Source organism: Pleurodeles waltl, chromosome 4_2, assembly GCF_031143425.1.
Source record: "Pleurodeles waltl isolate 20211129_DDA chromosome 4_2, aPleWal1.hap1.20221129, whole genome shotgun sequence".
NCBI lineage: Eukaryota > Metazoa > Chordata > Amphibia > Caudata > Salamandridae > Pleurodeles > Pleurodeles waltl.
In genome coordinates this window covers 512,433,665-512,447,011 of record NC_090443.1, presented here as the reverse complement: position 1 = coordinate 512,447,011, position 13,347 = coordinate 512,433,665, and the positions used below count along the sequence as shown (strand labels likewise).

General features: G+C 40.4%; 1 protein-coding gene across 1 annotated transcript in view; it reads left to right on the top strand.

The window, feature by feature from the left end:
• The window catches only part of HMCN1 (hemicentin 1), a 1,093,576-nt gene extending 1,081,950 nt beyond the window's left edge, over positions 1–11,626 (top strand). The window contains exons 105-107 of the mRNA XM_069232006.1: positions 374–493; positions 3,505–3,631; positions 8,820–11,626. Coding sequence (XP_069088107.1) covers positions 374–493; positions 3,505–3,631; positions 8,820–9,186 — 614 coding nt within the window. The 3' untranslated portion in view covers positions 9,187–11,626. The remainder of the gene's footprint in view (positions 1–373; positions 494–3,504; positions 3,632–8,819) is intronic.
• The last annotated feature ends 1,721 nt before the right edge of the window (positions 11,627–13,347 follow it).

The window sequence follows — 13,347 nt, the reverse complement described above, 5'->3', positions numbered from 1 at the left end:
ACTCATGCAAAGTTATATACAAAAAACTGTGGAGGTGTCTGATTCAATCTGTTCTAGAATGAGATGGCGATGGGAATTTATATAGGGGAAACAAAGTGACCTACAGGTGGTGTGAAAAACCAAATTAAACTGTTTATACACAGCTGTGAGGGCAGTTAACACATTCCAAGAAATGAAGATATTATTTTTGGTTGAAAGAGAAATTGGGGCTTTACCACAGCTGTTAATCTCACTAAAACATTTAATCGATCTGCCAGTGTATTACTGCATATCAGATTCCTGTTTTGCTCTCTCAGTTAGAACATTTTGTAAATCGGTGCCACTTTAGTTGTGTTTTCAAATACCTTTCTAATCATCTGTGTGTTTTATGCAGACATTGATGAATGCGAGAACAGGGACGCATGCCAGCATGAGTGCCGAAACGTGCCTGGAAGCTATCAATGCCTCTGCCCAATGGGATATCGCCTGATGCCCAACGGCAAAACATGCCAAGGTAAGAATTCAAGAGATTACTACGTTCACCAATTAATCTGCTGGCAGTGCACTGGGCAGTTTGTTTGTTTTGTTTGTTCTTTGCCTAATGAGACGGTCGGAGTAGTGAGTGTTACTAGAAGGGTGGATAATATTGAAAAAGAAACTGTAAGGCTGAGCCACAATGGTGTTTCTCCATTTTGTTTCAGCAAGATTGTCCTGTTCAAGAGTAGTAGTGCCTCCCTTTCAGTGAAGGTCAGAGGAATCAGGTTTTGGTAACTTCAGACAACTATCTGTTGTCTATTGTCCATTTGACATACCTATGATGATCCCTTGGAATGTACTGTGAATCCTACTGTTCGCAACCTTTACCTAGTTTTAACTGGGGTTTGACACGCGGGCGCAGAGTATGCTGATTGGCTTGTTCATATTTAACTATCATTCTAGGTTTGACATAAGATTTATTGAATAGTTAATCCAGGATTTCAAGGGATTTGTGTAATTGTGTGAGGTTGAATTCATCAGAAAGCAACCAGACAAACTGTGAGGCTGATTCACAAAAGCATTTATGTATGGAGGCTGTACAACAGGAGTACTCTTTTACATACTTTTACATGCCTTTGTGAAGCGAACCTGAAAAGTCATGTTCCCCATTAGTAAAAGTGAATAGATGGCAGAATCTTTTCTAGTGTCACTAATTGTATATGAATATTCCCATTTTATTCCAATTTTGCTTCAGTTTTATATGTTATGGGGCCACTTTACGCAGGCATATGCATACATAAAAAAGTACTCCAGGAGTACGTCTTCACATACTTCAAAATGCCTATATGAATAGGCCCCATGGTTGCTCAAAAAGGCGGTAAGAAAATATGATTGTCCAGAGCTTAGATCAAGTGTTCAATAAATTCCAGAAAGGTCTGATCCGTTCCAAATCTTCCAGATAATCAAAGACCAGGTAAATGCATTGCATTGAAATTCACTGTAAGCTATTTTTTCTTAATGGGTATTCGGAAAAATTTGCCTGGGTGCAGCTCTCCTTCAGCTACGTTGGACAACCCTGACACAGATGGTCCAGAAAATTAAATGTTTTGTGCAGAACTTTATAGGCATGTTCTCAGTTACACTTCCTCAAACAAAACAGACATGTTTTAAGTCTATGATCCATCCCTGCCGGTTCCTGATGCTTTCTAGATGTGTTTTTATGTCCACTCTACACGCCACACACAGAAATCAAAGGGTCTCATTTAGAGTTTCCCGTCTGCTGCATTACGATCTCCATAGACTATAAAGGGATGGCAACACAGCGGACATTATATCTGTCATGTTTGTGACGGAGTAATCTACCAAGCTCTAAATTATGCCCCAAACCTTCACTATATAACAGCTCAAGTAATTTTTGGATATTTACATAAGAAATCACTTTTTGGCTAGCCTTCAGTGCAAATTCTGCAAATTCATGCTTTGGAGGGAAGAAATGTAGGGTTTTGATGCCCAACAAATGTTTCATTCAAAACGTTGACAGAAAAAATTAAAATCAGAAAGGTTTTCGCATAAATTCATGGCCACGATCTAGCTGCATGCTTTGCAAACACTTTACCACATTCATACAAGATTGGCAGGCACATTTCTACCATGCAGATAAAATCATTGGTGCTTTTAGGCCATACCAGCATGCCCTAGTTTTGGCAACAACAGCATGGATGACATCATTTCCATTTGTTATACAAATGCTATCCCATATTACTACAATCAAAAGTAATTCAGGCCTGGCATTGATCACAACATTTGATTGACAAATCAACAAAGAGATTTGTTTTTTACCATTCAGTACTACACTTCAAAAATGGGCACCACATAATTTAATGCTTCATAATCACAACCTACCTGCATGTTCAATTATTTTCACTCTTACGTTTTCGTACTTTGGACTCCAAGAAAAAGAGTTGCTTATGAGCAAGCTTTTAAAAGAACCTGGCGGTGCTTCAGACCTGCACACTTCCTGTGCTGCTTTTACTAATACATTTGTGTCACAATGCTTGGAAGAGCATTGCAAACAGAAGTTTCAACTGACCCTATCTATGGCACAATTTGTCAACTTTTATTGTGAAGGTTTCTGCCCATGTGTTCACATGTTGTGATTTAAGAGGATCCTGGCAGAGCTACATGCAAATAGATCAGTACACATTTATTTTCATTCTGGTTTCACATGGATATTCTTTCTTTGTTTAGTTTTGGGTAGATTTGAGAGTAGTTTAGATACTTTCTCCTTGTACTCAGTGTTAACAGACAATTATACAGATTGGTTACACGTTACACTTCAGAGGTTAAGGTTCTTTAATTTATGCGTTTAATAAACAGTGTTGAACTAATATTTGTTTTGGAGACCTATATGCTAAATTAATCAGTAGTGTTTCGACCTCCAACTAAAGAGTCGTACATGCAACAAAAATTCTATGAATAGTGTAAACAATTTAGTGTGCCAAATGCTCTTAGAAACATATTGTATATGAATTACATTAAATAGATCACAGACCTTATTTGTCTGCCTGTCTGCACCTTCTTCTCAATCAAAAAACAAGGGCATGAATTCATATTAGAGCAACCAGACATCAATTATAAAGATGTGTAATTAGTACAGAATCAATAACCACTTATAAATAATGAAAATATGCATTAATCCTTGGACGCCAGTAGTTGTACAGAGCTTGGACATCCTCAATCTAAACCTGTGGTGAAATCAATTTGCTCAAATCAGGGTCGATGTATCAACATCTCTTTAATGTGTGGTCAAGAACACCTGTTGGTTTATTTACTATACTAAGGCTTGGTAAGGAGCCAAAGATGAACCTACTTCAAAAAAAATGTTTAATAGTACTGTTTAGTTTTTAACATCATAAATGCTAGACTGGTGTGTATCTTGTTTAACAAGATCTCCCTGAGTGCTAATATGACCATCCCTCAGCCTTATTTGCTTTAATTTATTGACAGAGTCAGTGTAAAGCCTTGATGTTTACGTATGTTTACAATTAGATATTGATGAATGCCTCGAGCAGAACATTCAGTGTGGTGCGAATCGCATGTGCTTTAACATGAGGGGCAGCTACCAATGCATTGATACACCGTGTCCACCCAACTACCAGCGGGATCCACTTTCAGGGTAAGTAACAAGTAAATTAGTGAAACAATGATACTGTTCCAATATAAATAATTATTTTGTTTTTTAGCCTTCTTGGCCCCACTGTGTCAACAGGCAAAGGTTGGAAGGAATCTATTCTTAAGAAATCATATAATAATAACACTTCCCACAGCCAGTTGGTCAGCCTCCTTTTCCAACCAGAGGAAAACCCATCTGCAGGAGATTTAAAGTAAATTCCAAGTAGACTCTCCAGCTTCCTTAGCAAACACAACTACTGTTAATATTCTTTATTAGGACTTGGAGCACCTTCAAACCTCTCTAGGTTAATAATAATGTAGAAGCTTGTTTAGCACACGGGCAACACTCGTTTCTACAACCTTTGCAAATAAATAATGGTCCTTTCTTTGATAAAATGGTCTCCATAATACACTTTGAAGTTCATAGAAGGAAAGGCCCAAGTTTTTTCAGATGGCAAACTTAACTGAGACCAGCATGAAAATTGTCAAAAACTGCTTTTGATTGTTGAGAACTTTTCAGGGATATTTGTCTAGGCCGTGAAGGCCCACGTGAACCCCCAGTTAAAATGTGCATAGACATGGCTTCTGACTGTGCCTTAAAGAAAGGATACTACGTGGTGTGTAGACCATAACAAGAAAAGTGTCTTCTCTGGTTCTAGAAATGTTTGCCATGTAGTTCAGAATGCAGAAGACATCCTGTAATTGTTTTGCCAGAGGGCACTATCAGTAAATTCAGTTCACATAGATTAGACACAGTACAATAAAGTCACCCATTTGGGTGACTGTTAAGACCAGATGTCATAAATTCTCAGGCAAGACTTAGTGACCTCAAACAGGCTAACGTGTAACAGAGTGACACACAACCTCAGTCGATGCTGTGGTTCTGACAACATTCAGAACTGCTTATCCTTTTACAATAGCAACAGGTCAATATATTCCATGTCATGACCTGTGAATAATTGCAAACAAGACAGATGGCGTGAGCTAATGTGCCGCTGTTCAAGGCAATGGAGTCAATTGCCTTGCATTGTTCATTGGTGAATAAGGGAGTCTAGTACTTGCATGAAATAACACCAACATTGTCCTGATTCAGCCTGTAAGAGGATCAAACACACATTAAGATTGATGTGAGAATTTATTTTGAACAATTTGACAGCACTGTAGCCTGAGAATTGGTGATTGTGCTGGAAACAGTTTTATTATACATGCCTTGCTTTTTCTGCGACAATCAGCTGTGCTATAAATGTGGTCTGATAATGTGTAATGCCATGCATTGGTACTATTGTCACAGAAAACATATTGGGACAGATTCAAACCTCCAGATGGTTAGAGGCGTGTCTGTGGATTGTGGCTGTTTAGGGATACCCATGGTTTTGGCAAAACCATTAAACATATATGTGGTAAAAGTACACATGTGAGGATTGTCCACACATTGGGAAATTTTCATTGTAAGTTAGTCAAGTTTTGATATTTCAAAGGTATAGTTTTTCTTATTTATTCATGTGTGAAAGACCCTTGAACAATAGGGGCGGTGATGTAAATTTCGACACTTTTTGTGACAATTATATCTGATTTATTCAGTACTGACAAGTGTACAAAAAGCATTCTTATGGTGAGTGACTTCCCTAAAAATTATATCTGTGGCTATCATGCCATTTGTATTAAATTTACTTTTAAGCACCTTTCTCCCAACAAGTTTCGAATAAGCCATTAGATGTGGATTTTCCCATCCCGCAAATTTGGACTGACCACCATTCGATTAAATACAAATGGGCGAGCGCAGGGAAAGTTCAACTGCAAGCAGCTATAGCACTCCATGTCTACAGAACGTTTCCTCAACTCAGCCAGAAGGGTTCATTTGAGCACTTGAAGAAAGTGCTTGGACTCTTTCTGGTGACGTTGAAAGAGATGTCGGTCTCCTAGACAGTTGGATTGGTACTAATGCCCATGAACTGGGACTTGAAATTCCACAGTCCTTACAAAAACCTAAGCAATCTTGCCCTTGGTTTACAGAAACACGTGAAGAGGGCAAGAAAAAGTGTAAGATCTTTGAAAGACAGTGGAGGAATACATACCATCCTGATGCTAAAATTAGGTAAAATGAGACTTTAAAGAAACATTACTAGGAAGTCAAAATTGCAAAAAAAGTTATATTTGGATGATAGAGTTCATAAGGTGGAAAATAAGCCCAGAGAAATCTTTAAAATTGTTCCCTGAAGTTTTTTGTCTTCTGAAGACAGTTCTAGGCGTCAGGAACCCTTGACTAAATGATATGAACAGGTAGCACACTACTTTCAGAACAAGATCACCAGCATTCAGGCGAGTCTCTCCTCTAATATTCAGTCAGAGGAGATTAAGCTGGAAAGATTGTTTGCAGATGTGACACATACATCCATTGCAACTCTCTTCAGGTTTGAACTGATCTCTTTGAAAGAATCATTTAATGGCCATTGGTGGCTCAAAATCTGGATCTCCAATGGACCCATGCCACCCAACATTTTGGTGCTAGGAGCAAGTGTCCTTAATCCTTTGGCCAACAATCTTTTAAATTAATCTTTATCAGCCACATTAGTACTATATGCCTGGAAACAGGAATCTCACCTTTGTTGAAGAAACCCCAATCAGACCCAGGTGAACAGTCCAACTACAGACCCATATCTTTGCTTGCAGCTTTATGTAAAGTCCTTCATCAGCTTTGTCAATGACTGGAAAGCAATAATCTACTACATTCGAGCCAGTCCACCGCCCGCCCGGCTTCAGCATGGAAACAGCATTAGTCGAGGTGGCAGATTTCGTCAGATGCTCATTAGATGTCAGAGGGAAGGCAGTGCATATTATGTTAGATCTTTCTGCAGCCTTTGACACAGTACCCCATGCCGCACCTCTGGGCTTCAGTTTATTAGAATTGCGGGTTGAGGATTGGACTGGCTGACTTCATTCCTGGATGGATGAGGTCTGGATTCTTCCTCTTTCATCTGGGTCTTGGGAAATTGCCTCTACCCTGAGCCCCAATTTCTTCAACATCTATATTACTCCACTTGCATTACTCGCCGAGGATCTGGGAGCAAAAATAATTTCATATGCCGATGACACCCAGTTAATTTTTTCTTAGGATATGGACACAGGATTCCGGGGGGGGAGAAAGACCATGGTGTGTCTGTCAGCCGTTTTTAAGTGGCTCATGCAACATCAACTCAAATGTAATGCAGAAGAAACATAGTTGCTTTTCTTTGGTGTGGAGGCTCCTGAGACATGGCAGACCTTTTTGCCTGCAGACACTGCCCCCTCCCAACTGGGCAGCAGGCAAACTCAGTAAAGTATCTTGGTATCAAATTTGATGACTGCCTCTCTTTTTTATCACAGGTTAATATGGTGGTCCTGTTTTGGACTGTTGCGTACTTTAAGGAAGTTTTTACACTTTCACTGTCAGCCAGGAAACTGGCACTGTAGGCTCTAATAATGTCAAGGCTGTACTACGGCAATGCCTTGTATCTGGGCCTCCCTGAATATTTGTCTAATTACAGGTGGTCCAAAACGCAGCAGCTCGCACTCTGCTTGCTTTGCCATCGAGGGCACATATATCCCCACACCTTAGAGTGCTCCATTGGCTCCCTGTAGAAAAAGAGGATTTTATTTCAGACTCTTGTCTTGATCCACAAAGCCCTTCATCATTCTGGTGCTGGGTACCTACGGGTTAGGATTAGTTTCTATGCCCCCTCTATGCGCCTGTGCTCAGCCCATGCCTTTTTGGCACAATCCTTAGGATAAAGCGTTCTAGGTCCGGTGGTAGGTCTTTTTCCTTTCATGGTCCTGGAACAACTTGCCTTTGGAGCTGCGGACCATTTCAGACACTGCTTAGTTCAGAAAGAAGATGAAAACATGGCTTTTTAATCAGGTTTAATGGTCTGCTGAAACTGGACATTAGAGGTGCGGAGCGCCAGGATACTCCTCGAAGTGGCAGTGCGCTGTATAAGAGCCCTCATTTAATTTCATTTCAGTGCACAGACAAAGCTTTGGAAACTGAGCCCATTTAATACAGAGTTTATTTGACTTCAGTTATATTTACAGTGTTTCGTGCTAAATTGTACGGGCAGCGAATCGGTGCACTGAACTTAAACAAAGTGCCATACAAGACGGACACCAATGTTGCTGGCTGTTGTTTCCGGGATTAGGTCAGGTCTGATGAGGCATAACCTGGTTCAAAAGGTTGGCATTGAGAGATAGGCTACACGTAAAATTGAGAAAGGGTTCTTCTGTTCTTTTCAAAACTGTAGTTGTCTATTTGTGGTTGACAGAGGCTTAAAAGTGAGTGGGGATAAACACCGAGAATTATAATTTCCCAGAGGCAGAGGTATACACAAGACGGCACACATGTGAGAACATTATCTTCACCGTTTTCCAAAGTCCAATGAAATTCATCATGATAATTCCTTAAAGTGCAAGCAGAAAAAACGTATGCATTAAACGATTTTGTCAAAATTGCTTCAAACAGTGCAGAGAAAGCTTTTTCGGCAAAAATGAAATGGAGGTTCCAGAAGCAACACCCCAAAAGCCAGGGTTTATATTTTAAAAGTCAAAAAAATTCAATGGCCTTGATTGCTTGTGAAGACCATTGTTTTATTTTCAAGTGCGAGACCGTCGCACCTGTTATGGCTGAAGTACAAATAAAGTGTATTCAAAGACTGACCATGGAAAGGACAGGCCTTCTGAAGATCTGAAGCCAGCAGCCACGTAGCAGACATGCTGCCAGTGAAGTTTCTACCATGGTGCGGCCAGGTGATGCTCTGCCATGGTATATTCTAACTGAGCATGTTAGCAGAACTGCTGATTCACTGTAAATGACATCCTTTGTCCTATAGTTTTAGTAATTTGACTTTTTTTACTCATGTTTTTAAGCCCATACTTGTCGAATGTTCAATTGACAGAAGTTAAAGTCACAACAGAAGGCATTAGTAGCTGTTAGGACTGGGTAGCAATAATTATAATTTATTTTGTAAGCAGTTTGTCAATTGCTAGATTGTGTTCGAGTTCTCCATAGTGATGGTAAGTGCATTTAGTTGACTGCAGTAATAAGCAGCAGCGGTCAACTTGTTCAGTCTATCTGGCACTGGTAATAATTATACATTTGAATGCACAAATATTAAGTTTGTATTGGCGTTAAAATAATTCGGAGTTTTTCTATTGATTCGCAGGTTTTGTCTAAAGAACTGTCCGCCCAATGACCTGGAATGTGCCCTAAGTCCCTACGCCTTGGAGTACAAGCTCCTTTCGCTTCCATTTGGGATTGCCGCCAATCAGGATCTGATCCGCCTAGTGGCGTATACACAAGATGGAGTGATGCATCCTAGGACCACATTCTTGGTGGTGGACGAGGACCTCACTTTACCCTTTGCTATTAGAGATGAAAACCTGAAAGGTGTGCTGTTCACTACCAGGCCCCTGAGAGAGCCGGAGACGTACAGGATGAAAGTGAGAGCGCTATCCTATGGCGCGGACAGAGCCATTGAATACCAGACTACCTTCATTGTGTATATTGCTGTGTCTGCGTATCCGTATTAAATGCACTTTCAGGAATTACTCGAAGAATTGTAGCCACATTCATGGGTGCCCATGGGGATGAACTCTGCCTTCTCTACAGCAGTTTCAGCCTTGTGATATGATTGTGGTGCTCTGTTACTAATGTGGCCTTCCCTAAGTGGCAGATCAGGGTAAATGCTTCACAGAGCCGGGTAGTAAAGAGTGAACGAGGGATCATTATAGTTTTATTTATTACACTGGATCAGTAGTCTTAAGGGAAAAGGCACACCATACAACAACCAAAATATTTGCCTTAAAAATGGTCAAATGTAGTGCAATGTGTCATTCATCAGTTGCTTTTTTAACTGACACAGTACAGATTATGAATACCATCATTTTGAGCCCACTGCTGATGGAATTAGTGCAGACTGTTCTTAGAGCCTACAAAGTTTGTTAGTTGATCAGAATATTTGCCTTAATTTATAGGATATCTGAAAATTATGCTCAGTGTGTGTAGGAGATGATGCACGCTTCCATATACATTACTGATGCGTAATTTGTTTTCTGGGAAGGAGCATGGCAAAAAAGCATATTTTTTGCTAGCTCCGTTCTCTACCCTCTATCGAAATAACATGCTACTATAATCAATGAGCATCAATTTAAACGTCTCTTTCACATTTAAGATCAGGTTTCAGTCAATATTTAACTATGAAGGCACTGTTAATTTCAGGGGAAACCTTTTTCTTGTTAAATGGCCCTCGTTTTGGTGTGGAAATTACCTCTTTGATACCTTTTAGCTGGCTCTTGCAGTGACGTCTGCTCATACCCCTCGCGGACAAGCAATACTCATGGTTCATCTACTGCTGCTTTCCTATGAGACTTCCTGCCACTGGGGATACAGTAACAGCAGTCACTGCCTGGCTGAAAAAAACTAAAAAACATACTTGGGAAATATAGATTTGTTTTTCAAATAATGCACGAAGGGCCATTCTACCTATTATAAGGGCAACTAGTTAGAACTCATCAGAACATGGGAGTTCTCGTAAAGAGGCTGGTAGAGCAATTGCCATTAACAGGTGTTTGTGTGAATTAAAACCTTGTGTGTTATAAACTAAACTGAGCCTACACTGCCCGCTCTGCCTTACTATGATGAAATATCATCCACAGTAGCATCTACACACAACCCAGAAGGCACTTATTTCATTGATCAGATGCATCATTTCATAGAGTAGAGATATCATTTTTAGAAGTACTTGCTAAAAGTTGGCTTTGCTACATAATTCGTTTACCACAAAGATGGAATAGACATGTGTTGGTTATCTGGGTACACTTTTGCCTCAGAATTTCAATAATTCTTCTGCACACAGAAGCCCTTTCGAAATGCACATCTTAATGCCAGAGACATAGTTGGCACCCTACAAGAAATATTGTTAATAGCAAACCTGTGGTTCACTAACTAGTGACACTGAGCTAAATAAGTTGCGCTGAGAGAATAAACCAGTACGTATTATTTGGTTTTGGAAAGATACATTATCTAGGATTTGTAAAATGCCAGCATGGGTGAAAAATTCCTATATGAGTTATGTACCCTTATAACAACTGGACCTGGCCGGTTTCTGCATCTCCCAACTTTTATGCCATCAGTTTATTTTTATGTGATCTGTTATTTATATAATCTCCTTCTCTAACCCTCCAAATTAATAAGCAATAAGAATGGTGACCTCAAACCCCTTCAATGATGATTCCATCATGGCAGCTTTGTGACATGGAAATGAAGTTTATGTTGACGCTACAATAAAATGAACAATGTCAACAGTGAATCCAACATGGATTTGAAAAACAATTCACCTCTGAAACACTGTATATACTAGCACCCTATGATAGTTCTTCCAGAAATCCATGGTTCTAGGATGGTTTGTATGCAGAGAGTGGATGTGGTAAAACACAACTGCTAGATATGGTAAAAACAAATAATGTGGCGGGTAGTTCATTGGCTTGGGCTTCTGCAAGGCGAATGTGCACTGCCTCACTTCAAAGGTATGTTCTATCAGGTAAACTATTTAATGTTTTTGCTTCAGTTTTCAACAATCTTTAGATTATTTCTCTGTGTGAATCCGTACTCTGGCTCAGTCCTATATATACATATAAAAGTGTAATTAGTGCATTAATCGGCCCAGTAGCTTAACTGTGCAATAGATAAAAGATGTGTGTTTGTGCTGAAGCATCAACTTGCCTACCTGGATCAGCATAATGTATGGTGTCAATACACTGTAAGAGGTGGTAACAATTTCTGGCAGCCATTTTCCTAGATGTATTCATTTGTTATCAAATGTCTTGTACAGGTATGTCTTGTGTTGGTGTCCTCTACTATATCACTAAATTGTTTTTTTTCAATTCAATCATGTTTTTCTTTTTTTTTCTACAAAACAGTGTTATATAAAATATTTTAAAATAAAGGTTCACTTCCTTTTGAATAGAATCATCATTATCATATTTACTTAATAGTTGAGAACGTCATGGTTATTGTATGTTCTCTACAGTATAGCAATTTGTGGAAGTCATTATTGTATGTTCTCTAGATCGTAGGTGTCTTTGTAATCAAAAAGTGTTCATCAGTGTTAATGAAAATGGAAAGCGCAAATCAGTTTTGCAACCATGTCCCTAGGCTTATGAAAAAGAAGACTGTGATAAATATAAAAAGTCACTTGACTTCTGACTTCCATGTACCCATCCACCCTGCATATCAAAGGTTCTTTTGGTTTGTGGTAAGTGGTCAGCATTATCAATTCAAAGTGCTGCCCTTTGGAGTAACCACAGCTCACAGGGTGTTTACATAGTGTCTTGCAGTGATAGCCGCGCACCTCAGAAAGGGCCACGTCCACATGTTTCCTTACCTGGGCAATTGACTCATCAAGATCGCCACGCAGATACAATACCTCGCACACACCCAAGCCACCTTACATCTCTTGCACAATCTGGGCTTCACCATCAATGCAACCAAGTCCCATCTCTAGCCCATGCAATTTAAACCTTTTCTTGGGGCAATACTCTCAAGTAGGGAATAAGTACACCAGCCCAGCAAGGGTACAAGCATTACGAGCACTACTTCTTCTTTTTCAGACAGATTTCCTGGTAACTGTCAGAAAGGCCATGCGCCTCTTGGGGATGATGGCATATTGCATTCCCACATGCTAGGTTACACATGCGTCCACTGCAGGGGTGCCTAATGGCACAAAGGTCGCAAGCGGAGGGTCAGTGGGAGGATCTAGTATTGATCTGGGGCTTTACTCATCACTCTTTGGAGTGTTAGAATACAAGAAAACTGTTGCAGGATGGCCCTTCCTGGACCCAGTTCTACAAGTGACCATCACTATGTGCACTTCGCTCACTGATTGGGGAGCACACCAGCAAAGCCATTTGGGTTTCGAAAGCTTCAACAAGCATCCCTCACTCACTATTTAGTAGCCCCAACATGAGCCATAAAGCCCTGGTTCACCTCACTTCTCACCATTTCTCTAGTGCCTCACAGAAGGCTGGCCCACAGGTTGGATCTTCTCTCCCAAAATCAAGGCACTCTCAGACATCTCAACCGCAAACAGCAAAATCTTGCCATTTGGCTCCTGAAGTCCTAGAATTTAGGTACTGTAACCTGCCTGCAGAATGCATGGGCGTTCTTAAACAGGCACACAGGCCTCCTACTAAAGCATGTGCATTACAGTCTCCTTAAACAAATTCATCTTCTCAAAACAATGGTTCAGGACATGACCCTACAAGGTGTGTGGACACCCCATCAGGGGATCTCCACATCAATCATTTGGAATAACTATCCATCCAGCTTACCCTCAAGGCCTTCCTTCCCCTCTTACAACGCAAAGTGATTCTAGTCCGGACAGACAACACAACTGCCATGTTTTACTTGCAGAAACAGGGTGGCACGCACTCCCTTCAGTTGTCTGCTCTAGCCCAGGGCATCTGGTGGAAGGCAATACATTGCACAGTCTGTCTCCTCATACAGTCCATACCAAGGGCAGAAAACGAGTTGCAGATCTCAGCAGGATGCATCAATAAGTCCCCAAGTGGGAATTCCACCCCCAGGTCCTACTCCCATACTTCCAAAGTTGGGGGTTCCCCCTCCTAGACCTGTTTACCACCACTGTAAATGCCAAATGCCCAAACTTTGCCTCTAGGTTTCCTAACCCACAA